We start from the raw sequence: 27,373 nt of genomic DNA on the forward strand, positions 1-27,373 counted from the left end.
ACTTGTTGAGCCCATGCCAATGTGATACATTAGCATCAGGTCTGAGCTCCTCTTTCTTTGCATTGATTCCTTGGCTATTAATCCTCAGTTGGTACCCAGGTTCTGATTTTGGTTCCCTTTTCTTTGGCATCCTTAGTGGAATCAGGCCATTCCTTTTCTTCCCTTTCTGCTGTCTTCGGTGTTATAGTTGTGTGTTGTGCTGTCTCAAAAGAGTTGTTTGTCATACGAAGGAGAATCATAGGGTAGAACACAGACAAAGGATGTGTAAACCTGTTTTTCAAGTTGACCTCACAGACCAGTGAATTTGTGGTTCTTAACGGACTGGTATCCACCTGGACAAACTTTGCTGTGGGTCAGCAATAAAACAGATAAGTTCCCCTTCCATTTCGGTTTCTGTCCTGAGAGCATGGCTTTGATCAGAGAGAGTATTCGCTGGTTTTCTGCCTGCTGGGGAGCACAGATTATTGGGGTGTCCAACCATCAGGTTGGGGGCCCGAGACACAAGGTGCACACGCATTACATTTTAAGCTACTGTAGCCAGATTTCATGGGGTTGTCTAAGTCTAAATCCTCTCTTCCCCCAGGAAAAACTTCTCCTTCTTAGATGTACACTCAGTATTTTTGTAGTATTGTAATTAAAGAGCCGAATGGCTTAGAGAGTTAGGGCAAGACACCATACTTAAATTTAGTATAAGTAAAAGTACTAGCTGTATGATCTTAGGCAAATTATTTAAACTTTAAGTCTCAGGGTTTTTTTTCCACCTCTAAAAGAGGATAATAATTCCAACAGTGTGAGAATTTAAAATGATAAGATCTATGAAATGTTTACAACAGTTCCCAGACCCGGTGGAACTCATCATGAGCAACAACTGAGACTCTTGTCAATCATGGGATCATGATCGCTGTTTAGACAGACAGATGTTGGACTAGGGAACCTCATAATACCAAATTGAAAAACACTAATATTCTTGTTTAAGAACTAGATTTGTTGTTCAAATAACCCCGAAAACTGAATGAAAGATTGGTAACAATGAAATCTGATTCAGACAACTTCAGCAGTTGCATATTTAAGGTAAGCACATAAACGGCACAAAGGAAAAACAGCACTGGCAGGGTTTTGCCAAAAAAGAGGGTTTTGCAGCGCAAGGCTACTGCAGGATAATTTTGCTTATACAGGGACAGAATTTGAATTTACTTCAGTTCTGGCTAACTTCTATAAATATCGTCACACCGTTAAGTCCAGTTCTGGCTAACTGCCATAAATGTCACACCACTAAATTTGTGTAACTGGTTAATTTTAATTTTATTTATAGTTATTATTTTATTTATAATTAATTATACCTTTAAGGGCATTTTATATTATTTATAATTATTATTCAAGAGTGCAAACCTAAATGTGTTCTTGGACAGAACAATTGAGGGAAACCATTAGGGCTAGTATAAGGAGAGACAAAACTGGAGGGCATGCCTTGTCTGAAAGCATTCATGTTCAAAATATTTCAGAAACACCAGCTAACCTAACAGAAAGGTTCTGAAGGTTAACAACCTCTGATTAGTGAAACAAGAATAGTTTAGGGATTTCTGTTTTATAGGGATGAACCATACATTGTTTTCCTTCTAGTCAGGTAAGATGCTTACAGGAACTAAACTGTTAAAAGCCTGAAATTATAGCATTATGGACTCTTTAGAGTTGCTTCTCTTTCTCCCATTTCCTATTAGGAAATTTCTGTCTCTCTTTACAAATTCTTCTTCCCTTTTTTCCCTAGGTAAAACATAGCTGCTATTTAGAATAAGGTGGTACTTCACCATTCCTTTTTTTTCCCCCCTTCTTTTTGAAGCACTATTGTCTCAAGCACTTTCTTTTCTGGCCTAAAAGCTGACTCCACTGCTAAGTGATCACCAGGCTTTGCAAAGGGGTGTGTGTGCTAGAACCATAATCAGCCCTCACTGCCACTGTCTTACTCATTCCAAGACTCTTGCTTTCCTTTGACACCAAAGCCTCTGCCTTTCTGAAAGTTAGTTACTTCTGAATAAACTTAGAGAACCATCAAATAAAACCACTGTTATGGTTTTAATAAATTTATACACATTTCTCAACTGGCAAATGAACAAAATAAGTGGAAGTGGCTACAGAAGTTGTAATCTGAAAATGATTCAGTGTTGTAGTAGTAAAGGATAATTTTTTAAAAAAAGATAAAATCATGACTCTCATACAAATATAAAATGACCACCACTAATATAATGAGTTGTTTATTATTAATTATTATTGATTCATGAGGGAACCAGTAAGATACTACAATTGGTTCAAATGAGGATTTGAACTAGAGATGTAGAGCTCTACCTACAAAATTCTTTTACATTGCCATGAAAACCAATCATTTGTATTACTACCAGTTTTCTGCAAGTCAGCTTCTATCTCAAGAGAGCTCTAAAATAGCCCAGTGAAAGAAAAGGTGCTCACTGCTATAGGATAAAATAATCCAACATAGGATCAAAATCCGGTGTTCTATGGAAAATATATTCTGTAGCCTCTTTTACCCTTTCAAATTCTTCCACAGTTTTCCCCTAGTCAGGTAATTATTTTGTTAACATCTCCCCATCTCATCCCCCATTCCTCACTTCTCCCCCAACTCAAAAAAAGTCCTAGGTAAATGGGTAAATAGATTCCATGTATATTATGGACTGTGTAAAAATGTTTGGAAGCTGGTAACCATTTAACAAAGATGTGGAAAAAAAAGATCTGGACTAGGAACAGAGTTTAAATACTGCATACATGTATAGTGTTTTAGAAAGGGCAGATTACTATTCTTCTCTGTCTCACTGAAGGACACAGGGTTAAAGCATTTTCATAGTTGTTGGAATGATTGGTTTTGAATTAAAAAGAAAGTTATCATTAGGAATTTGGTTTAGGAATCTGAAGTTTTTTGTTTTCTTTTTCAATTTTTTTCCTGGAATAATTCATATATCCAAGGAAACTGTGGGCTTTGAAACCCATTAATAGGTCAGGAAAACAGTCATGCTAATGATAATGAAGCACAGTAAGGTAGTGGAGAGACTACTAAGATAGCGTTCTGGAGGGCTGACCATGAAACAATAAAAGCAAAATAATTAGGGCATGAGAGTGAGTGGGATCAAAAGTGAAGGAAAAAGGTGATTTTTAGCATAAACAAAGGCCTTGAGAAGTAAATATTTGTCTTTCCTTCTTTTGAATGACTCCAAGTCGAAGATGTGTAGAATAGTGTGGCATAGAAGTATTGAAGTATTTTAGCTGAATTTCTTCACTCAAGGTCAAGCTATTACTTGAGAAGATCCAAGAATGCCAAATATCAAGAGGAGAGAAGAGTGAATGGATGTCACTGCATAAATGTTGCTCTTCCAACATTTTGCACTGTTGACGTCAATTCTTCACTCCACTTTGTAAGCAAGCCCTTTGCCACCTGACTTTGTAGTTCCTCCCAGCCAAAGGAGGAGTATATTATTCTACTTCTTAACTCTGGGTTCAGTGATGTGACTTGCTTTGGCTAATGGAATATCAGCAGACATGATACAGGAAGAGGTTTACAAAACAACCGTGGTATGATTGGGCTTGTTCTACTGTGCATTTGCCATGAAAAGGATGTGCTCAGGCCAGCCTATTGGTCCCAGGAGATGGACGGATAGAGCAGAGCCAAGTCACCCTAGCCAACCCCATCTGAGATCAGCCAAACCCCAGCAAATCCCCAGACACTTGAGTGAATCCAACTGAGATTAGGTAAACCACCCAGCTGAATCCAGCCTGGATTGGCTAAACCTCACAGATGTGAGATAGATGAAGGTTTACTGTTGTTGGCCACTGGGGTCAATGGTTGTTCATTATGTTGCAATTTTCTGCTAATAACTAACTCATATGCCAACACATTTTCACTGGACCCTTATGAGATAAGAGAGATCTCTGCAGATGTACCTACTTCCATAGCTGGGTCAGCTTTGAGAGTTCTAGCTACCCATGGGGAGTACACCCTGGAAAAGGGTCAGAGACCATAACTACAAATCCAGGCTGCCATCCATTTGGAAGGGATCCTTGTTTGAAAATTATTCAAATACCAAGTTAGTGACATCTCCAGGGAAGCTGAAGGCCAGAAAATTTTATCTTAAAACTGAGAGGAACTGAGGTCATTTCTAGCCAGAGTATTTTATGCTAGGGTAGGAAACTAGAGAGTAAAATGAACAGTGGTGGCAACAGGCAATCTCCCTATCAGTGTGTGGTTCACCATATCCCGGAAAAAACAGACTCTTCTCTGTTGTCAGAAATAGAGCACAGAATGCGAGGACATATTTTGCTTTGGTTCTTCTTGAGCTTCTACATATTTGACTTTATAAAGAAACAGGATCTATTTGTATACAAACTAACCATGCAATGTAGAAGATAGTTGTTTCATCTGAAGCAGCTTTTGTAAGCCTGTGAAATATAAGGATTTAACAAATATTTTTTGAGCATCTACTTATGTTGGAAACTGGACTAATCTCCAGAGATGTGGCAATTAGGAATCAGATCTGTCATCAGATTCCAGTTTTACAACAGTCTGCTTCCTCACAAAGCAGGCAAAAGAGTAAATGACAACAATAGGGGTGGATACAAGGTGGTTACAGTAAAATGCTCCTGGAAGACAGAGAAAAGTCTGTGGGGCCATGACGAAGCAAGGACGTGGTTTTGTGGGGTAATATGATGAGTTTGGTTTGAAACCTATTCTATTTCAGGCCTCCTAGAGCCTCTACTTACATGTATGTATGTCATCTATATCTTCCTCCTGTTCCATGCCTGGAATATCAGCAGACATACTACAAGAAGAGATTTACTAAACGACCGTGGTGTGATTGGGCTTGTTCTACTGTGCATTTGCCATGAAAAGGATGTGCTCAGGCCAGCCTGTTGGCTTTCAAACTTACATCTTCCTCGAAGAACAGAAACAAAAACTTGTTTTTCCCTGATCTGCCCCACAGACCAAAGTGCTTTACACATAGAAGATGATTAATGGATATTCATTTACTGAATGAACAGATGAAAGAATATTCAGAGGCTCTTGAACAGATGCTTTACTGGTGCTCCTTGGAGGTCTTTAGAACAAAATGGAGGGAGGTAGCAGAGTTGAGGTGGGAGATGGGCTCGGAGATGTCTGGGGACAAGGAACAGATAGATATAAGAGGTAAGAAAGAAGAATTGGCAGCACCTAGAGATAAGTTGGATTTGGGGAAATAAGGTAAAGGAGCAAAGATAGCTAGAAGATCTACTTGATGTACAAATAGCAAATGTAGTTTTAGATTTACAGGTTGTGAAATTAATGTTTAACCTCAAATGTCACACAATTTTATTGCCTCCACCATCATGCTAAATAAAATCCTCTTCCAGCTTGTTTGTACCAGTCTCTTGTCTGACACAGTCATTTTTATTTTGCCAGGTGGCATCTGTTTTCACTATCAAACCAAAGACTTTCTGCTAAGTCATCTTGAAATCTAACTTAACTTGCAAAACATGTTGTTTTGTAATTAAATTTAAATTGCAGGATGTTTTGGATTAGAAGAATCTTCCTTCAGCCAGACCCAAGGTTAGTAAGAGAGTGTGACCTGTCTGGGATAGAATTCCCTCATCCAAAACATCCAGAACATTTTACTGGATTAATTTGCAACTCGCTGTGAGATTTTTGGTCCAATTTGCTGAAGGCTTTCTGTCTGTTTTCATTTCTCTTTTCAATTCAGGCCAATATGCATTTATTCAACTCTCTTACTGAAAATGATATGAGAAGTATTACTGAATCCAAAGAATAAAGAAAATGGCAGATAGAATGCAAGGAGAGGAAGAAAAGTAATGAGTGAATAAATAAGTTCATTCATGAATTAAAAATTTATTCATGAATAAATAAATTCATTCATCCAGCAAATGAACTTATGGAGCCCTTATTTTGACCATGCACAGTGCTAGTAAGTACTGTGTAATTTAGATAGAAATATAAGTCACTATTCCTGGTCTCTAGGATCTTAGAATATAGTTTATTTTGTTTTATAAAAAAATTTGCCTTTGGACAGGTCAAGTACAATTTATATTTTAAATTGGCATTTTAATCCAGTCAAAAACTTCATAAAGAAATAAACCATGGACAGTTTCCTTATACCTCTATAATGTTGAACATTCTGTGTAGGAAAAGGCTAACAAAATCACATAGTTTCACCGGATAGGATAATTGTGAGTCGGATGGTCTGAGTCCTGTGCCACTAGCCAGTGGGCTTCAGGAAGATAATCTTAAAAACTTATTTTTTCCCTAATGCCTGTAGGAAATAATCCACAGTGTACTATATCAGGTGTGCTATTTATCTTTGAGCATTGCTGTGAGCTTATGTAGCATTACAAAATAATTATCTGTAGCAAAAAATTAATTGACAAGTGGGACCAAAAGTTCATATAGCTCTGAAATATATTCAGAAAATTTCTATTTAATCCAGCCACACCACTGTCTTGGCTTCTTATTTGTCAGACTACAGTTCTTCAAGATCCAATGAGACAAAATACAGAAAGCAACAGAAGTACCATGCTGGAGTATTACTAAAAAGGCTGGAACTTAAATTCCATGAGGGCAAGGACTTTATCTTTTGTTTTTGTTGCTGTTGTTGTGTCTTCAGTGCCTGTAACGATGATTAGCACATAGCAGGCTATGTTGTAAAATGAACAAATGAATGTTCCTCCTGTACTGATTAAAAGAAATGCTGCTTCTAATGCTAAAGATGAAAGAAAGAGAACTTACTTGCCACATAAGTGACTCTATTGATCCCTGTCTTCCCTCTAAGGTACTTCATCCATCCGTCCATCCATCCATCCGTCCATCCATCCATCCATCATATTGAACATCTTTTGTTTGACTGGCACTCTGATACTTGTTGGGGTTATAAAGATAAGGATAAGGTACCAGCTTATCCATGATCTCAATTCTAAGAGAGAATTCTGAGGAAAAATAAGAAGGGAAAGGAACTGACTCACCACAAATACGAAAAATAGAACAAGCTGGGTCTCTGGATAGGGAGGAATTACAGAAAGCAAAGCTAAGTGACTTGAGGAAGGTAGACTGTCCATCATAGAAAAAGTCAAGGATGAGGTGGGGGTGTCCTAATTATACTCCCTTACTCCCAGGAGTTGAAGACCAGGAGTAATGTTGAGTTCTATGTCATCAGAAGCTTACATATAAGAGGAGAAATGAAACAAATGTCGAGGTAAGAATGAGAAACAAAGGAATGTGAGGTTGGTGCCATAGGCATAGTCCACTATAAAGTGGATTCAGAGGAGTAAGCATTTTCTCTCTTGATCACTCCCATATCATGTCTGATATGTGTAAAATGCTATAAGGGAAACCAAGCAATTAGAGGTTGGAACCTGCCTTCTGGACCTATAGTCTAGAAGGGGATATATGGCATGATCATCCATATCCAGTAGTGTGCCAAAAGGGGCTTGCCCTGGCTCATACCAGCTCATGTGAGCAACTGCTGAATTTTCAGGGGTCTTACATATCAGTTTTTAAACATAGCCATTATTAAAAATAAAGTCCATAAGCTTACAATTAAATAAATTATATTTAAAAACATAGTAAGTACTCAAAGCTCATCACTTTCTAAATTATTCTCTATGCTTCTGAGGTTTTGATATCTATTGTATCTGTAGAGAGGTGTGCTACTGTGCAAGTCTTCCTGACTCCACGTTCAGTGACATCATTGGTAACTTGAAATCACAGAAATTGGCGTAGGCTACAAATCAAAATTTGGTTTGTTTTTTGATCGTCTAGACTTGAGAAAGTGGTGGAGAATATATTAGAAATACAGATTGAACTTAAAAGTGTGTTATGCCTGTACTATGTTGTGACTAGCACAAAAAATTGAAGAAATATTCCTCCAGGATCAAAACTATTATCTGATTTGCAAAAAAGTTGCTTATGCTATTGACTAATGAGTGATGTTCCAACATGCTTCTTCATTGTTTTATTTTCATGTGACTTGTTAAATGTCATCCACCAATCATGTCAGGACTACACACATTCATCAGTTATAACCATTAGTTGGCCATGGATACAAAAGTTCAGCAAAAATCAACAAAAGCATTCTGTGAGAATAATCCATTGTCTACAAGAAATTTATGAAAAATAATATTGTATATTTTATCATTGTTTTTAAATTGTGTGATACATATTCATTAAGTGGTAAAATTTATGTATGTAAATAGTAAAGTAAAACCTATATGCATATGTATACATGCATATTTGCAAGTATACACACATATACACATATATGTATGTACATAGATATATAGGTATATACACACATACTGACACACACATGCACACACACACATACTTTTTGGAAAACTGGTTGTTAAATATACACAAACACCCTAATGTCTGAAAGCATAATACAGGATGGAGAGTAATAAGTGTCATAAAGCAGTTGCATAGGGTTATGAGAGCTGGGGAGAGGCATTCCCTAGGAAACAGGGGGGTAGCCATCAATGAGTAGCTTTTTGGAAGGGATGAGAACCAAGGGGGGGCCAGAGGCCTTGAAGGCCCTTGGCTTTGTTTTCGCAAATAGTCCCTGGAGGGAGAAGGGAGGTGGCTTCTAATGATGGAGCTACTGGCTGCTTGAGGCTGTGACTGTGCTCTACTCCCAGGGAATCAAAATGGGGCACAAGGTTCTGGAGAACCACCAAAAGGATTTAAAAAGTGGTGGGATGAACCTGGGAATTACCTTAGCTTCCATAAACAGGGGTAGTCATCTCTCTCTGTGGCCCAGGGTTTATGCAGGGCAGGGCAAACTGTAGAGAGAAGGGGGAAATCTGATTGGCAGAAATAATCAATTAGCCAGGGGTTTCTGTAAAAGGACATATTTTGGCTGGACTTTGCAGGCTTGAGATTCAGACTTTGTTGTGAAGGGGAGATAATGGAATTAGGCCCCGCCCTTCCCCCAAAATACCCTTTTGCATTTATAAATCGTAAGCTGCCTATAGAGTTGGACAGCATCTCCACCTTCAATGTTTATTCAAATTCATGAATTTTAATATGTCAAGTTTTATGAAAGGAACTAGGACCCTAACACCTCCTCCCCATACACACAAGACCCATACACATGCACGTGCACACATACACACAACTACGTTTATTCCTTCCATACTCACACACTACCCTCACTACTACCATCCTCATTGAATTTCAAAGATAATTTGCTGAGGCCAGAGTGTAGAAAGGACAACACTTTCCTTCCACACTACAATGAACCCCATCAAAGCTGGGAGAGAGGTGAGGGGAGCCTGTATCACTGATCTGGACTTAACATCAAGCCTTGTTTAAATTGTTGGAGAGGAGTGCAGGGTCATGACCCAATGGGGCACGTGGACATGTATTTTCCTTTGGAAATAGTTGTCCACTCATGAGTTGAAACTGCTACCACTCTTGGGCACTTGGGAAACATGTATCTTCAGCTAACACAGTGAGGAAAGGAGTGAAGGAGAAAGAGTGGGTGCAGGGCTCAAGTCAGCGTGCGGGAATGAGACCTTGAAGGAGCAGTGGTGGGACTGGAATTCTACACAGTAACAGCCTGTGCACAGCAATGTTGTTGGAAAGGATGTGACTGGGGGGTCTTTTCTAGAAGCTATGTTTGCATAGAAAACATACAGTTTTTACTTGAAGTGTTTGAGGGTGAAGTTGTGGAGAACTAGAGTTATCATGGTTGAGAAGAGTCTGGATTCTCTCCTACAGGTAGGTGATCAAGACAATTATAAGCACTTCTAGGGAGACTCAGAGACATTGAAGGAGGGGCCCCCTGGAAAACTTGAGAGTTTCTGCCTGGATCCCATTTGAGTTGTGGCATAAATGTAAAGGTGATTGCATTTGTCTCCATAGGCTGGTGTAGTATATAATGTAAATTTTATCCATAGGGCAAAAAAGTATGGCATATATAGGAGAGATTAAAAAGTAAAAAACATCACGTGCTGATTAAGGGAAGAATCAAAGTTTATAAAAAAAAGTAGGAAGAAAAGACTTGTAAATTTATGCTAATAATAAAAAGGAATTGCAATTATGTAAGAAGTTAAGGAATAGGGTAACTAAGAGAAAATTCTGACAGGAAAAATAATTCAGGAAGAAAATAACTTGTTGGTAGAAAACGATTTCTACTTCTCATCCCAACCATTTGAGTTAAAATAAAGTAAAACACATGAAAGAACAACTATTTCCAAACCAATCATCTTCAGACATGTTTTGTAATATAGATAACCCAAATGGTACCAGGCTATCTGGAGAAGGTTATGGCTCATAATTTAGTCTGCTTTCAGTGAATGGCACTTTCTGTTTACCTTGCAGTTTTTACCTAGTTGCTTATAACATTCAGAAACCTGAGCCCTCATAGAAATGTCCACGCAGCCCCGCCACTCTTCTGAACCAGCAGATGAGGACCCGGAGAGTTCTGTTTTGTGCTGACAGTGGTCACGCATGGCTGGATGATTTATGGGCAAGACCAACAACCACATCCATATCTCAAAGTCATTAAAACCCAGAGAGGGGCTCAGCCCAGAATCACTCTGAGGCTAGAAAGTCCTCAAAGAGTGAGTCTGTTTGAAAAATTAGAACAATCAGAATTTTTTTTTTTTTTCAATCACATTCTAATTTCTTAGCTGCATCTTTCAAATACAGGGCTGTTTTCTACTGCTCACAGGGAACATTATGAGTGGTGCATGAGATTTATCGTAATATTAACATCTGAATGAAAGGACCAGTTGTGGTCTCAGAATGAAGGAAAACAAGAACTAGGAGAAGCCTGGGGGTCAAGGAAATGTCCCAAATTTCAAAAGAGTTCATTTAGAAATTGCCATTGGTAAGCTTGGGAGTGAAATCTAGATAGATTCTAAATAGATTATGAAAGAGATGGGTTTTCTGCCAATAGGAGAGAGGTTCTGAGAGTCAGCATGACTTCCTAAGAGTAAGAAATACCATATGGGACTCATTTTCTCTCTTGGTGAAAACTCTGCTAGAATGCAACATCTATCATGATGTGCTTCTGGACAAGAAGGAGAAACGTGTGCCCAGTAACTGTCCCAACAGATGCATGTGCAGATGATTCAGTGACGGTCCAAGGAAGGTGAACCTGGGGAAAGTCTCTGTGCTTCACGGTCCTGTCCCTGATCCTGTTCATTCATGTCAACAAACGGTTTCTCACTAATTCAACAAACACTTGTAGAGCATGTATGTTACACAGAGCACTGTTCTAGGCAAGGGATAGAAAGACAGTTTTAAATCCCTGCCCTCATGTAGTCTGTAATTTAGTGGTGGGAAGGACAACTACGTAACTAAGCGTAATGCAAGCCGGAGTAACAAAATCACAGTAGGGAAGGTGCCAAGTGTCATGGGGGATCAGTGAGGGGAAAGAACCTATCCGGTTAGACTATCAAAAAAGGCTGTGCCTGGAAGGTGACATTTGAAGTGGCGTTTGAAGGAAGAAAGAGTTGGGAGAGGACAAGGAAAACCATTTAGGTCACTGGGAGCACCGTGAGCAGAGGCTAGGGTTGGGAAAAGCTAAGCACAAAGTCCAGTGTGATTGAGGTGGGGAAGAGTGGAAAGGAAAGTCAGGACTGATTTGATGCATCCTTCATGCCTGGAATCGGCTCTTAGTTTGGTAGGCCACGAGGAGTCTTTGATGGATAGGCAATAGAGTGTTTGCACTCAGGAGTCATACAGTGTGGTCTTTGAATCCTTCCACGGCCACTGCTTTAGCCACGAAAGCGAGCAAGTTACATAACCTCTATAAGCACTAGTTGCCTCACCTATAAAATCCGCAGGATTATAGTATCTGAATCAAAAGGTTACTCTGGGGATTAAATGAGATTCTATATAAAGCTGTGCCTGGTATGGAGTAAATGCTCTTTAAGTGCAGTGGTTTTATGTTTTATTTTATAAAGCCCAGAAATAAACTGAAGGAAGCTCTGCCTTGGGAAGTTTTATCTGGCAGTATTGTATAGCCTTGATTAGATCAAGCAGAAGAGCAAAAGAACGTTTTTAATATTTGATCTGAATCTGGTTTGGCAGGGGACGGCAATAGCCTGAGTAGAGACAAGGCAAACCCTGCTGCGGGGCAGACGGGAAGGGCGAGCAGGCAGACTCTGTGGGGTTTGGCAACCGACTCGGAGTGGGGTTTGAAGAAGCAGTAGACATGCAGGTTTCTGGCATGTGTGACCTGGTCAGTGATGGTTCCCAAAGAAGCAGGAAAGTCAGGAGGAGGCTGTGAGGAGGATACAAAGCCCACAGATGGCATTGGAATGAAGGGAGGCTCATTATAGGAAGCACTGGAATCAACAGTCTGAGAAGGACCAGGAGGAGAAAAATAGTGCTCTCCTAGGAGCAGAGGTGGGGGTTGGAGATGTCCTAATCCCGACAAGAGACCACTTGGAATATGCAGAAGTTTTCAGGTGATACTACACATGGAGATTAGCTGATACAAACATGACAGTCAGGAGGAGTTAGATTTCAAGATTCAAAGCCGTCTCCAAATGCTGGAATCGTGCGTTGGAAGAAACAGCAAAATGATAGCAAACTCACATATTAACTCGTTTGCTCTTTCTCATGAGGGAGATACTATTGTTATCCTCATTTTATACAAAAGAATCTGAAACACTGAGAGGCTAAGTGACTAGGCCAGGGACACACAACTAGTAAGCAGTACACCGGAATTTAAGCAGGAAGCCTGGTTTCAATGTCTGTGCTCTGGAAGGCAGGGAGGAAACCTATCATTATGGAGTGTTTACAATGTGCCAGACACCAGGTTTCACCCAACGGAATAGTCAGGAAGCTGGAAGCCCTGGAAAGAGGTAAAGTGATTTAAAATATGTCCTAGTATGATCCATAAATGTGATGATATGATGGAAGGTCATTTCTAGGTCTATGAATGGTATTTGAGGATGAGGCAATAAATTTTCTCTGCTGACCCCTGCTCCAATATGAATTACTTCTTGCTAGGGACTGATGGGCAACAAATTTTAGCTGTCCAAAGGGGCCACATTTCTATGTGTCTGCCTTTCCCTCTGATGTAGTTACTGTGTGTGATGTGTATGAGGTGTCTGCATCATGAGTGCCGTGCATGCATGTGCATGTGTGTTTGTGTGTGTGTGTAGTTAGGTGTGGAGCTGGCATAGCAGCTGTATATGGGTTTATGCATATGTGGTGCCTGCCTGGTGAATGTGGGCCTATGTGTGCCTATGTCTGCATGTAGATGTGTGAGATATGTATGTGGTGACTGTATGGTAAGCATCTATGTGTTGTGTAGTCTGCGTGGTGAATGTGAGTCTGTGTGTGTGTGATATGAGTGTGGTGCCTGCACAGTGAGTGTGTGTAGAGCCTGCATAGTGAATGTGGGTCTTGTATGTTGGTGTGTGTCTGTGTGTGTGGTGACTGTATGGTGAGTGTGTGTGTGTGAGTGATGTGTAGAGGGGCATGCCTGATATAAGTTTGTGTGTGTACTTAGCTGTAGAACCTGCATGGTGTGCATGGATGCCATTGTGCATATGTGTACTTGTGCATGTGTTGCAAGTCCTCTAGTGTGAATTTATTTTACAATTCTACATGGAATGGAGCAAAGGCTGGATGGCTGGCCCTCTACCCTGGGTAAAGGCAGACCACTCCACACGACTCCCAGCAGGGTCCCCAGTGGCACAGGAAGCAGAGGCAGAAACAGCATGGCAAAGGAAAGGCTACATTACTGCACCCCCCAACAACCTGCAGGGTTCCCCAAAATGACAGCTTTGGAGCTGCAGCTGGAAAGGGAAGATTCCTGGGGAGAGTGCTCTCTTCTCTCAGTGCTGTCACTGGTCACTCCGACCTGAATCTGGGACAGTCACTAGGATAACATGAATATTTGTTCAGGTGAAGTAAATGGATTCCAGACCATCTATAACAGTGTCTGCTGGCTCCTTTTCATCTCTCCATCTCTTACCAAAGGCATGACTGACTGTTTACCTTCCCATTTGCCAGCTTGGCAGTGGATGTGATTCCTGCTTTGCTCCTACCCCCTTCTCATTTCCTTCCAAATTCTCACAGCTTGGAGGCATGCTCCATAAGTCCTTCCTGATGAATGGGGTGGAAGAATAGCAAATCCTGGTGAGGGAGAAAAAGCGGGGGCAGAGGAAAGTGGTTACAGAACAGGCAGATCAGTCGAGTCCGGAGCTCAGAATTCAGAGCAGGCATTAGTAAGGACAGAGTGATCAGGCAGGGTAGAATTAGGGAATAAGATGGTCATAAGACAGATCTGCTGGGAACCCAGACTTTAGCCAATAGGGCAAAGGGAGAGGTCTGAGGTCCAGGTCTAAACAGGAAAGTGGGCATCAGCTGATTTCCAGGAAGTGGATACCTGAAGCAAAGCGAGAAGAGCATGGAGCCAAGGCAGTGTCAGGGAAGGATCTTGCCCTACAGCAGGGGTCAGCTTAGCGCAGGCATTCATATGAGTCTTACAGAGCAAGCTGAAATCCCCAGGTGTGACTGGCTCAAGGCTTGCCAGTGGAAATGAATGAGAACATCTGGCTGCTGTAAGGTAGGGAGGAAGGAATCTTCCATTTCCCTCTGTCCACCTCACTAAAAGTCCACATTGAATGTTCTGGAGAAAATCAGTCTCCCAATGTAAGCACTTGTCTGATCTTTATACAAAAATTGTATTTAGTACATAAAAAACAAAAATATTAATCCAAAAGAAATTTAGTTAAAGTCAGGACCTGTCCTCTTATATCCCCTCCTCTCTTGTCCCATCACTCAGCTCTGTGGCTGGCATTTAGAATTGGGTGGCAAACCCCTTGGGTTGATTTAGGACCCTTTAAAATATCAATTATAGATGCTTATATATTTGCATATTTGTTAACGTATTCATACTATCGTATATTAACATATATTATGTGTGTTATATTATAGCATTTATTACTCTTACTGACGATCCCTTAGGTTGTAAACATCTCTAGGGCAGGGACAAGGTCTTTTTGTTGATGTGTCCCCAAGTCCCCAGCACAGAACCCAGCAGTTATCTAGAAATACATTAATCGATATGCAATAGTAATAAATTATTCATATAATCTATTATATAAAATAATATAGATTTTATATTTTATTATGGCTTTTTAATATTTATAATATTACTACTATTAGGCTTCTATAATATACATTTATATAATATAGATTTTTAATATATCTCTTTCTCTTTACACGTTCACAGAGTCTCAGATCTCTTGGGCTTCCCGGCCAACTCAGGAATTAGTTCTACAACCTTTTTAGCAGGCAATTGTCAGCCTTCTCTGGACACTTCTAGCCAGTATGTTGTGAGGGAGCCTGTTCCACTGTTGGGCAACTCTGATAGAAATTTCTTCTTTATAGTGATCTTAAATCTGACTCTCTAGCAACCTCTACCCAATGGTCCTACTTGTCTTCTACCCTCTCCTCCACCATATACTTTTCCTTTCTTTCTAGGTGAAACAATTGCCCTGTGAAGTTATTTTGAGATATCTCACCCTCCCAGTCACCCTCCTCTAGATTTGATGCTTGTGGTTTATGTCCATGTCTGTTTTAAAATATGGCACTCAGGACCAGAATCATGCGATTTGACCACAGAATATTAGATAGGGCTATTACCCACCCTGCCCCCCCCACACAACTTTGCTATTCTTATGCTATTAATGGCACCTAATATAACATTGATTTTTGTAGTTGCTGTATTTTACTGTTGGTTTCTATTAAAAGTACAGTTTAGAAAAATTAAATTCAGTCAAGCTGTCCTCTCATACTCTGTATAATTAATTTTTCAAGCCAAACATTATGTTAAGAATATGCTTGAAATTTTCATATGTACTGGGAAATTCTTTACTAAACATATATTGGTAATTGTTCTGCGACCAGTTTCTCTATCCCACCGCCCACCAAGTCTCCAGGCAGGAATCCTCAGAGACACCCCTGACCTTTCTCAGCCCACTTGAGCCACCAAGTCACCAGGTCTTAAAATTTCTACCTCTGAATATCTTCCTGCCTGTTCCCACTGCTGCCCTCTTGGTTCAGGTTCTAACATGAAGTGTTGCAATCATCCCTTTCCAGTATGCCCACACTGCTGCTAGAGGGATCTCTCTAGAATGCAAATCCTATCAGGTATTCTCTGCTTGAATTGTTTCAGTAGCTTTTGAGCTCCTTCAAGACAAGTCTGAATCCCTTCAAAGAACTGCAAGGTCCCTTTCCGCATTCCCCTTTACCTACATCTGCAGCTTCATTTTTTTTTTATCTTCATTTTATTGAGATATATTCACATACCACACAGTCATACAAAACAAATCGTACATTCGATTGTTCACAGTACCATTACATAGTTGTACATTCATCACCTAAATCAATCCCTGACACCTTCATTAGCACACACACAAAAATAACAAGAATAACAATTAAAGTGAAAAAGAGCAATTGAAGTAAAAAAGAACACTGGGTACCTTTGTCTGTTTGTTTGTTTATTTCCTTCCCCTATTTTTCTACTCATCCATCCATAAACTAGACAAAGGGGAGTGTGGTCCTTATGGCTTTCCCAATCCCATTGTCACCCCTCATAAGCTACATTATTATACAATTGTCTTCGAGATTCATGGGTTCTGGGTTGTCGTTTGATAGTTTCAGGTATCCACCACCAGCTACCCCAATTCTTTAGAACTTAAAAAGGGTTGTCTAAATTGTGCGTAAGAGTGCCCATCAGAGTGACCTCTCGGCTCCTTTTGGAATCTCTCTGCCACTCAAGCTTATTTCATTTCCTTTCACATCCCCCTTTTGGTCAAGAAGATGTTCTCCGTCCCACGATGCCAGGTCTACATTCCTCCCCGGGAGTCATATTCCAAGTTGCCAGGGAGATTCACTCCCCTGGGTGTCTGATCTCACGTAGCGGGGAGGGCAGTGATTTCACCTTTCAAGTTGGCTTAGCTAGAGAGAGAGGGCCACATCTGAGCAACAAAAAGGCATTCGGGAGGAGGCTCTTAGGCACAATTATAGGGAGGCCTAGCCTCTCCTTTGCAGCCACTGTCTTCCCAAGGGTAAAACCTATGGCAGAGGGCTCAACCCATCCAACCACCAGTCCCCTATGTCTGTGGTCATGTTAGCAACCATGGAGGTGGGGTAGGCGAATACCCCTCCATTCTCCACAGGCTCCTCAAGGGGGCACTACATATTTTTCCTTGTTTTTTTTTTTTTTTTTTTAAACTTTTTTTTCTTTTTTAAATCAACTGTATGAAAAAAAAATAAAAAAAAAAAAATACAATAAAAGAACATTTCAAAGAGACCATAACAAGGGAGTAAGAAAAAGACAACTAACCTAAGATAACTGCTTAACTTCCAACATGTTCCTACTTTACCCTAAGAAAGTTACCTAATATAGCAACATTTCTGTGAACTTGTTCCTACTATATCCATCAGAAATTAACAGACCATAGTCATTCCTGGGCATCCCCAGAACATTAAATAGTTTATCTGTTCTTCTTGGATTATTATTCCCCCTTCCTTAATTGCTCTCTTTTGCTAGTTCCCCTACATTCTACATTATAAACCATTTGTTTTACATTTTTCAAAGTTCACATTAGTGGTAGCATATAATATTTCTCTTTTTGTGCCTGGCTTATTTCGCTCAGCATTATGTCTTCAAGGTTCATCCATGTTGTCATATGTTTCACGAGATCGTTCCTTCTTACTGCCGCGTAGTATTCCATCGTGTGTATATACCACATTTTATTTATCCACTCATCTGTTGAAGGACAGTTCGGTTGTTTCCATCTCTTGGCAATTGTGAATAATGCTGCTATGAACATTGGCATGCAGATATCTGTTTGTGTCACTGCTTTCCGATCTTTCGGGTATATACTGAGAAGTGCAATCACTGGATCGAATGGTAACTCTATATCTAGTTTTCTAAGGAACTGCCAGACTGACTTCCAGAGTGGCTGAACCATTATACAGTCCCACCAACAATGAATAAGAGTTCCAATTTCTCCACATCCCCTCCAGCATCTGTAGTTTCCTGTTTGTTTAATGGCAGCCATTCTAATCGGTGTGAGATGGTATCTCATTGTGATCTTAATTTGCATCTCTCTAATAGCTAGTGAAGCTGAACATTTTTTCATGTGTTTCTTGGCCATTTGTACTTCCTCTTCAGAGAACTGTCTTTTCATATCTTTTGCCCATTTTATAATTGGTGCAGCTTCATTTTTAATGTCCCCTGTAGGTGGCTTGTGTTTCAGCCTTCCTGAACTGTGTACTGACCCCTGAATGCACTTGGCTACCTCCTGCATTCAGGGCTTTGCTTGTACATGCAGGCATTGCTCTAACTGCTGTACACAAATTAACTCATTCAATTTTCACCACCACCCTCTGAGGTGGATAATATTATTTCCATTTTACAGATGTGGCAGCTCAAATGTTAAGCATTTTGCCCAAAGTCATGCTGTTAATAACTGATAGAACTGGATGAGTCCCTTGGCCTGAAATGCCCTCACTTTCTCCTGAGTCAACTTCCACCCATCTTTCAAGACAGTTCAAGCACTAGCTCTTCTGGGAAGTCTGCTCACTTCTTGAACTTAACCCTCAGATAGCACTTATCATTGTGGGCTAATTGTCTGCTAAATGATTGTCTCCTCCTAAGCAGCACATCTTCTGAGAGTAGACCTATGTCCTATTTCTTGTTGAATCCCTAGAACCTAGTTTTGTGCCAAGAATTTAATGAATGGTTTTATAAAGGAACTCATTAATGAGCAAATGAATTACCTATTTATGGAGTTCCTTTTGAAGCTGTATTATAGCATCATAGCAATTCGCCAAATCATCAACCTTTGGTAATCAATTCTTCCTGGAATGCAGTATACAAAAATCTGTCAAAAGCTTAGCTGTAGGTCAGCTGGCTCTGAAAATCAGCTCAATTATCCCAAGTTCATTTAAGAGCTAAGCTTTCTGAAATGCTCTGAAATTACCTAAAAGTGCACAGTGTCAGAAGGTTTTACAATTACTAAACCCAGCCTACTGTTTGCTCAGAATCTATCCCTTGTGTAAGTCTCCTTTAGGATGAGACTGAGTATGCTATGAGTGGGTGATGGATTCCATGCAGGGGAGATACAACAGAGCCAACTTGCTATATGTATGGTCAGATGGGCAATGAGCAGAGAGAGAAGCAATGGACCCTATGAAAAATAAAACTGAACTTTTCTGCATGAACTATTTACTGGGTGAAAACAAACCCTGACAATCAGATGAGCATGTGAGGTCCTAAAGAAGAGGTACAACAGCAGAACTCTTGCCTTGCTGACCTACTTATAAATGCACCAAGAGATCCAGTATCCATGCTAGTCTATTTCACATAATAAGATTGTTTTACTCTAAGTAAGTAACTAGATATCATCGTCCTTGTCCTCCTCCTCATTATTATCCTATGGATAAGAAAGGGAAACAGAGTAACCTTAAGTAACTTTCCAAGGTCACAAAAAATTAGTGGCAGAGCTGGGTAAATAGAGGTTTTGGGTAGGGCTGGTAGAAAATGCTGATCCCTTCCCCAAAAAGAGCAGTAGAAGACCATACAAAATTATAAAATGTTCCCTGTGAGTCTCAGTTGCTTTGTGTATAAAAGGGGGCCTATAGAGTACCTATCTTTGGATAAATATGATATTGCATATGAAAATATTTTGTAAAAGGTAAAGGGCAGTATGCATGCAGCTTAAAGATCATTTGAATGAGCAACCTCATTTCACATGATCAAAGTCTTCATTATCAACCTGACAGCTAAATTAGTATCATATAGCTGCTCATTGTGTGCCAGCATGTGCTTTACAATATTATTTCATTTAACTCTCACAACAACCCTATGAGATGAGTACTTTTTTCCCATTAACAGTTGAGAAGATTGAGCCTCTGAGAGGTTAACTTGAGCTATGCAGAACTGTAACTCAAACCAATATATTAAAATGCCTGTCACCAAATTTTTCCCAGCCATCAGGGCTAAGAATACTAACTGGAGAACACACTTGTTCTTTTGGGCTGCCCAGCATGCAAACACTGTCTTTAGGTTTGGCAGCTCCCTGTCTTCCCCAATGGAACCCAAAGGGGGGCCTTTGCTCCCCACTCCCAGCAGATGTAACAGGTGATTGACGTAAGGATTGGTTCACATCTCTAGTGAGAACCCAACTGCTAAATACAGAGTGGTCTTGCAAAATCCTAAGCATCAACTGTAGTCCCGTAAGCACAATATCCTTCACATCACCAAAAATATGACATAGGTTGGGCAACAAGGAAATCAAGGCATCCTTCTAACAGTTTTTGGATTCCTGGAAGCAGTTAGTGCAAAAACAAAACAAAACAAAACAAAACAAAAAAAGCAGCTGGGAGGCAAATAGATGGAGCAGAAGTGATGATCCCCTCCTTATAGTTGAGATGTGAGCTATCAGGATGTTGAAGAGATATCCATAGTAATTATTGCTACCATTTATGATGAGCTTCCTTTGTGACTGGTATTGCATAAGACACTTTGCCTGTTATCTAATTGAATCACCATTTAACAGGTAAAGAAACAGAAGCTCAGCGAGATTATGACCCTTGGTAAGTAAATGGTGAGTCTATCACCAAGGCCCAAACTCTAAATCAGGATTTCTCAATTTTTAATCTGCAGAAGAGACACCTGGGGACCTTGTTAAAATGCAGATTCTGATTCAGTAGCAGGGGTGAGGCCTAAGATGCTGCATTTCTTCAAGAAACAAGGCTCTAAATCTTTATATAATTCTGCTACTTCTTAAAAGGTGCTTCTTGAATATCATCATAAAAATACACATGGCTCCTCTACTCCTAAGCACTTCCCTAGTTCCTTCACCCTGGGCCAGAGTACTTGGTGACATGAAAGGAGATTCCCTCTGCATATATTAATTATTAGAGGTGAACTTGGTGAACAATTTCTTTTTCCATTTATTTGATCAACAGATCTTTACTGAGTGCCTATAATGAGCCAGGAACAGTGCTAGGTACCGAGGATACCAAGATAAATATTGTCTTGGCCTTTAAGAGAGGAGCTAGTGATGGTGACAAAATGTCCTGAAATGCCTCTGTGAAAGAAGATTTTGCAGCATATTGTCTTAGGATTCCAATCATGGGCTGCTTTGGCAGATGAGGTCACTCTGGCTAGCTCTTGCATCATCTTCACCACCACTAGGCATAAACCCATTTCACCATCATGTGCTCCAATTTTATTGGCACAGAGAAAAGATCACGGTGGCTGATCTTGTGCAGATTCTGCTGTGAAAATACAATCCACCATTCTTGGGGCACTGACTGCATCAGTACACATATAAAATTGTGCCATTGTTTGTTGGGACAAGGACACGTCGAGTATTTCTTAGCCTTCTTTTAGGGGTGAGAATTACCAAAGATAAAACTGAAATTTTTCTATATGCTTTTTAATAATTTTATATGCATTTGGAACACAGCAAGAAAAGAAATCCAAAATTAAAATTAACCTTAAGCTTATTTAATGAAATTAAGTTTCAGAAAGTAGTGCAGCTTATGGCATACAAGTCAGGATCTTGGAGAATAGAAACCTCTGCTGAGATTATAGGTAAATGCCAATCGAAGGTGCTGAAATCTATCAAAAGCATTAATATTTTAAAGTATTAAAGTTGTTAATAATTTTCCTTCATTGACAGTGTAATTAGTTTGTGTTTATTTACTATTATTGTTTGAGATTTATTTGCCCCTGCTAGTTAATCATGGACTAAGACACATATTTCAACCAGAAAGAAATCTAAAGTTATGACCTCAGATGATTTGCAGCTGTCCCCTCTATATGAATAAACACCCAAGAAAACACCTTTATTTGGTGAATGCCATTCCTTTACCCTCATTCTTACAGATCACTGATAAGAGAGTGAGGATGGGGGGAGGTGAAGGACTTGGGAAGTGAGGAGAGAAGAAGGTTCGCAGTCCTATAGACAACCAGCATCATTTGATTGCCAGCTCCCAGACTAGTGTTTGGTTTCATTCTGCTGAAATCCTGGCATCTTTACTTGGGTCATATGATCATTGAGGTCGTTTAAACCACCCAGGTCATTATCTCCACCCAGATGCACATAAGATTCCAAACTGGAACACAGGAAGCCAGCCAAGATAGTAGATAAGGGGAGAAAGAGAAAGGCCTAAAGCATGAGCAGTTACAATAGAGGAGGCTTTTGCAGCTGTAATTCTTTGGTGAACTTATACTGCTCTGTGGTAAAGTGTTGTGAAGCTCCTGAATTGCATTTTAGGTTGAAAGATAATATAAGTGATCTTGGAGTCCAGCTCTCAATTTCTGGAAGAGGAAATTTATGGATGAGGCACAGAGAATTTCATTGCTGTAGTCAAAGTTTCACAGGTAGTTAATAAAAGAGCCAGAATTTGAAGCCAAGACTGCTACATTGTAACCCAGTGATCTTCCTTTACATTGCTTGAATACTTTTCCTGTATCACTCCTCAGTTCAGGACACTCCCAACCTTCCTCTAGGAATACAATTTTGCCCCCTTCAAAGACAGTCTGTAAGTTTCACCCATTATTTTATTCATTCAGTCATTATGCAATTATATATCCAGAGCCCACTGTGTGCCAAGCCCTGGGATGAAATGCCAGGAACACAAGGGAAGCATAACAGATCAGGTCCTGCCCTTAAGGCGATTACCATTTAACTCCACGCCCAGTGCTTCCTAGTTCCAGCCTTCCCCCATCAGGATTAACTGCTTCTCTCCTTGAAAGAGATGCTTTGCTTTCATAGTTAAAACACCCCTTTTAACTTGTCACCAGAGAAAAACAACGAAACCAAACCAAACAGGAGACACAGCCTATAGTGGACATTGTGTCTGAAGGTGGTGAATTGATGCAGAAATTGAATCAAGAAGCTTTTGGGTAGCAATGAGGATTGAATTGCAGGTGTCTGTATGGTGTTTTTTGAAATTTATTTCACAGAACTGTAGTTGTCCGTGGCCTGTATTTTTCACAATAACCGTAAATGCTCCTTTCCCCAGAAGATGCTGGGCTACATCAAATCTTCTGAAGAATATAAATACTGTTACTCTGAATGATTCCCTAAAAATCTGTGGCTATATTGTGGCACCCAAAAGAGTTAACAATAAGAAGGTATGATTCTAGCAATGAAGTTATATAACTAGGAAGAAAAAATCCTGGCAGATTAAAAAGGTTTTCTGTTTTTTTTTTTCTTAGAGAAGGCTTAATCTGGCCTGAGTCTAAGAAGATTTGTCTCAAATTGACAATACAGGCTTAAATAGTTTATTATTTTAAAATGTGATAGAACCATTTTCATTCCTCATTGGCTTCTGGGTTCTTTTCTTGATTTTGAATTACTGTGATATGTGAGAGCCTGTTGGCATAGCTTTCCCTGCTCTCTCAGAGTTATACTTTCAAATAGGAATAAAGGAAAAGCAGCAAGCAATGTTATCAATGATTCCATGTGAATAAGGAAATCAAAATTTGTGAGTCCCCATTTCCTTTGGAAATATGAATCAGTGTTTCTGACTTTGAAAATAGACTTATGCAGTAAATTGTGTCTTTTATAAAGATTCTGATTTAGGGTTAAGAAAGTGGAAAGATTATGTTAAAATAATTTGACATATTCTAATGGAAGCATTGTCAGTGGACAAGATTTTCAAAGTCTCTCTTATAAGCAGTGTATTCAAAAGATATAAAAATATTATTTTTACTATTGAAGAGCAAGATGCAGAATTGAGGGGATTAAGATTTAAGGGTGGAAGATTATTTGGACCATCAACAACACAATCTAGTAATAAAATTTCTAGCTCTATGTTTTCTAAGATGCTTTTGGGGTGGTAGCTGTTGCAAGTATACATAAATCTACCATGGCCCTTTAGCCTCCTTTGGAGAGAGGTTGAACACAAGGTTTTGATAATAACTGGGTTTCATTAAGGAATGTGGAATGAAGGATAATAAGACAAACTATTTTTTTTTTTAAAGACAAGCCCAGTAAAGAACAAAGAAATCGACTTACCCACATGCCGTATATTCTGCTTGCTGCCCAAGATGGGAATGGGCTGAGGAAGGCCATAAAGACAGAGCCCCACAAGAGGTGTGCAAGGGACAGTGGTGCTTCCACAACACTCGTTTATCCTTTAAAAATTGCCCCTTGTCCTAGGGAAGTCTTCTATAGTAGAAGGAACAGTTTTGAAACACCCCCCAAAAAATGTTGAGAAGTTGTGACTAAAGAGAGACATAGAAATGATTCTTCAGTGGACACTCAGGAAAGTACATGTTATTTCAGGACCTAACTGGGGTATCCAAGCTTGAATATTTCCGTTGATTGTCATTAGAAATCTCCAGGCTTTAGCTAAGTATTCTCTCTTTATCCTTTGGCACTCGTTGCTGACTAATGATGTGCATACTTGACCCAAAATCCCATAAAATATTATGCTTTGGTAACTTCCTAGTTAAAATTTTATTTCGTTTTCTTTAGTAGGGCCAAGGTACAGTTTTACCATTTGATTGTGAAAAGTCTGTATTTTATGAAAACCAGGGGCAATTTTTAATCTAATAAGCCCACTACTTGTGGTAGATTTTTTTTTTAAAGTATAAAGTAAACAGAAAGCAGCTGCAGATGGTGATTGTTATAATGACATAAAAGCAAGTAATTATTTCCCTAGAGGTATCCTGAGGTATGAAAATTTCTTTTTTTATATTTTCCCTCTTCAAGATACATATACTTGGAATAGAGTTCCTAGTACGGCATAATGATGAAATCTTGTCCACATGTTTAAAAAAAATAATAACACCAGCTACCCCAAAGGGAAAGTTCAACGCATTTTTTTCTCACTTAACTACTTTTTAAATTCTCTTGCTCTGGTATTCTATCACTAATGTTGGTGATAGAATAAAAGATGGAAAACCCTTTAGAAAACAAGAATTCCTTCTGTCACTCACTGTTGTCCTCTGGGTCATGTGCTCTGATCACTTTGACTAGAAATCTCTAAGAGTGTTCAAATCAATGAGAGCTTTTCCAGCACAGGGTAGATGACCCTTTGGAAGGCTTTTCTGTGACTCAAGGCAAATTGAAACTGGTTTTTAAAATGGGCCAGTCACTTCCACTCTTTACCTTGGGGTCTATTATTCCCATTGGGTATTTCTAATATATCTGTAAAGTTATTCCTGACTTTCCTTTGCCAAATAAAATAATGATTTGATTCTTGTAGCCAACCTATACTCCATCCAACCTAGGCAAATCTGTAAGTACTCAGAACAGCCGCCTGGAAACAGCCACTTCCCCTTAGTGGGGTTAAAAATGACATTTTATTTCTGTCCCAAACAAAGCTATTATATTTACCTTCTACTTTGAAGATAGTAAAGTGCGGTCGGCAATGGAAAGTACCCAACGCGTTACCTGCGCAGTTCATCCACAGACCCTGGTAAACCCAAGTGGCGGTTATCACGGAGGATGCTCGGGTGGTTACTTTCCACTCGTTTGACACAGTGGCGGCGACGAGAGCTCCGAACCCAGCGACGCCAAAAGCCAGAGCCAGGATCTGTGCCCTGGACATGTCGTTGAGCCTTCTCCAGGGACACTGTCCAGGCAGAGAGAGAACGCTTTGGTGGTCTAGGCATGCAGCAGACAAATAACACTTGGACAAATGTCACAGCAAGTTAAAAGTGGGTAGGTGACAGTATTTCATGCTCGCGTGGCCTGAGGAAGCATAGGAATTAAGGATGAAGTATGAATTATCAATGGTATTTCAGAGACAGCTTAAGATGATCTCTCTAATTTTCTACATGGATATTTACTGAAATTCTGTAGATGAATTGTAAAGGTTTTGATTTTGGAGATTTTTTTTTTACCTGGCACCATAGTTAATGCTTAATTTTCTGTTAGCCTGAAGCTCAATGAACCATGCAATTACCAGGTATTACAAAGTACAAATTATACAGTAACAGTTAAGACTTATTTAGCCAATTGCTTTCATTTTGCCTGCTTTGAGTTTTACATAAAAGGAATCATATTGTAGATATTCTTCTGTAAGCTATTTTTTCATATGATGTAATATTTGTGAGATTTATTCATGCTCAGGAATGCAGCTGTAGTTCATTGAATCTTGTGGCAAACATAGCATTTCATCAGATGAACATACCACAATTTATTTATCCCTTTGCCTGAAGATGAACATTGGTATTGTTCCCTGCCCCCAGCCTCCAATAAAAATTGGTACAGCTATAAACAGTTTCATGCATTTCTCCTTGTGCATCTGTGCAAGAGTCTCTCCAGGTTTATATACTGGAAGCAGAATTAGTAGGATGTAGAAAATGCTCATCTGAAATTCTGTAGATGAATTGTAAATGTTTTGATTTTGGAGATATTTTTTGCCTTCCAAACATGGATACATAATATGACAGAAGTAATGCAGCAGATCAATAGGGAAACAAGGATCAATAAAAATAGAAAAATTGAGTTTTCATATTGAAAATGCAATAGATCCCAAATCACAAAACAGAAAAACCAATCCTGGATGTTTTAAGAACTTAAATGTGAAACCTAAGACTCCAATTTTTATTGGAGGCTGGGGGCAGGGAACAATACCAATGTTCATCTTCAGGAAAATGGATAAATAAATTGTGTTTGCTTTCCAAAGTAGTTGTAGCAGTTTATAGTCCCACCAGCAGTGTGTTAAGTCTTCATCGTGCCACGTCATACCACTTGGTATTGTGGTGTTGTCAGAATTGTTTTTCTTTTGATCAGTCGGATGGAAGTATTGATATCACATTATGATTATTGATTTGTATTTTCTGAATACTAATGAGGTTGAGCATCTTTTCATATGTTTATTGGCCATTTGTGTTTTTGTCTACCATGAAATTTGTATTTTTTGCTCATTTATCTAATGAGTTATTGACTTTTAAAAATTATTTTTAGTTCAAAGTATATTCTGGATAGAAATCTTTTGTTGTTTATTTATATTGAAAACATCTTCCCTCAGCTTGTGGTATGTCTTTGTGCTGTTATTTGATAACAAATATTTTCAATGTAGTCAAATTTAAAAAGATTCATTAAATGAGCTGTGATTTTGAGATCTGAAGAAACCAACCCCCTTTGAGATAATAAATTTATTGCCTTTACTTCTAAAATTTTTGGTCTTAGGTTTCACATTTAAGTTCTTAAAACATCCAGGATTGGTTTTTCTGTGTTTTGTGATTTGGGATCTATTGCAGTTTCAATATGGAAACTCAATTTTTCTATTTTTATTGATCCTTGTTTCCCTATTGATCTGCTGCATTACTTCTGTCATATCATGTATCCATGTTTGCATGATCTGCTTCAT

At 39.3% G+C, this 27,373-nt stretch overlaps 1 protein-coding gene across 2 annotated transcripts in view; it reads right to left on the bottom strand.

Moving 5' to 3' along the window:
- CLDN10 (claudin 10) overlaps positions 1-25,830 on the bottom strand; it is a 126,353-nt gene extending 100,523 nt beyond the window's left edge. The window contains exon 1 of one of the 2 annotated variants that reach the window (XM_037800178.1): positions 25,447-25,830. In XM_037800178.1, the coding sequence (XP_037656106.1) occupies positions 25,447-25,603 (157 nt within the window). In that variant the 5' untranslated portion in view covers positions 25,604-25,830. Of the gene's footprint in view, positions 1-25,389 lie in introns of both variants that reach the window. The other variant, XM_037800177.1, reaches the window with a different exon arrangement.
- Between the last annotated feature and the right edge of the window lie 1,543 nt (positions 25,831-27,373).

The sequence above is a fragment of the Choloepus didactylus genome, chromosome 12 (assembly GCF_015220235.1).
Source record: "Choloepus didactylus isolate mChoDid1 chromosome 12, mChoDid1.pri, whole genome shotgun sequence".
NCBI classification, from domain to species: Eukaryota; Metazoa; Chordata; class Mammalia; order Pilosa; family Megalonychidae; genus Choloepus; species Choloepus didactylus.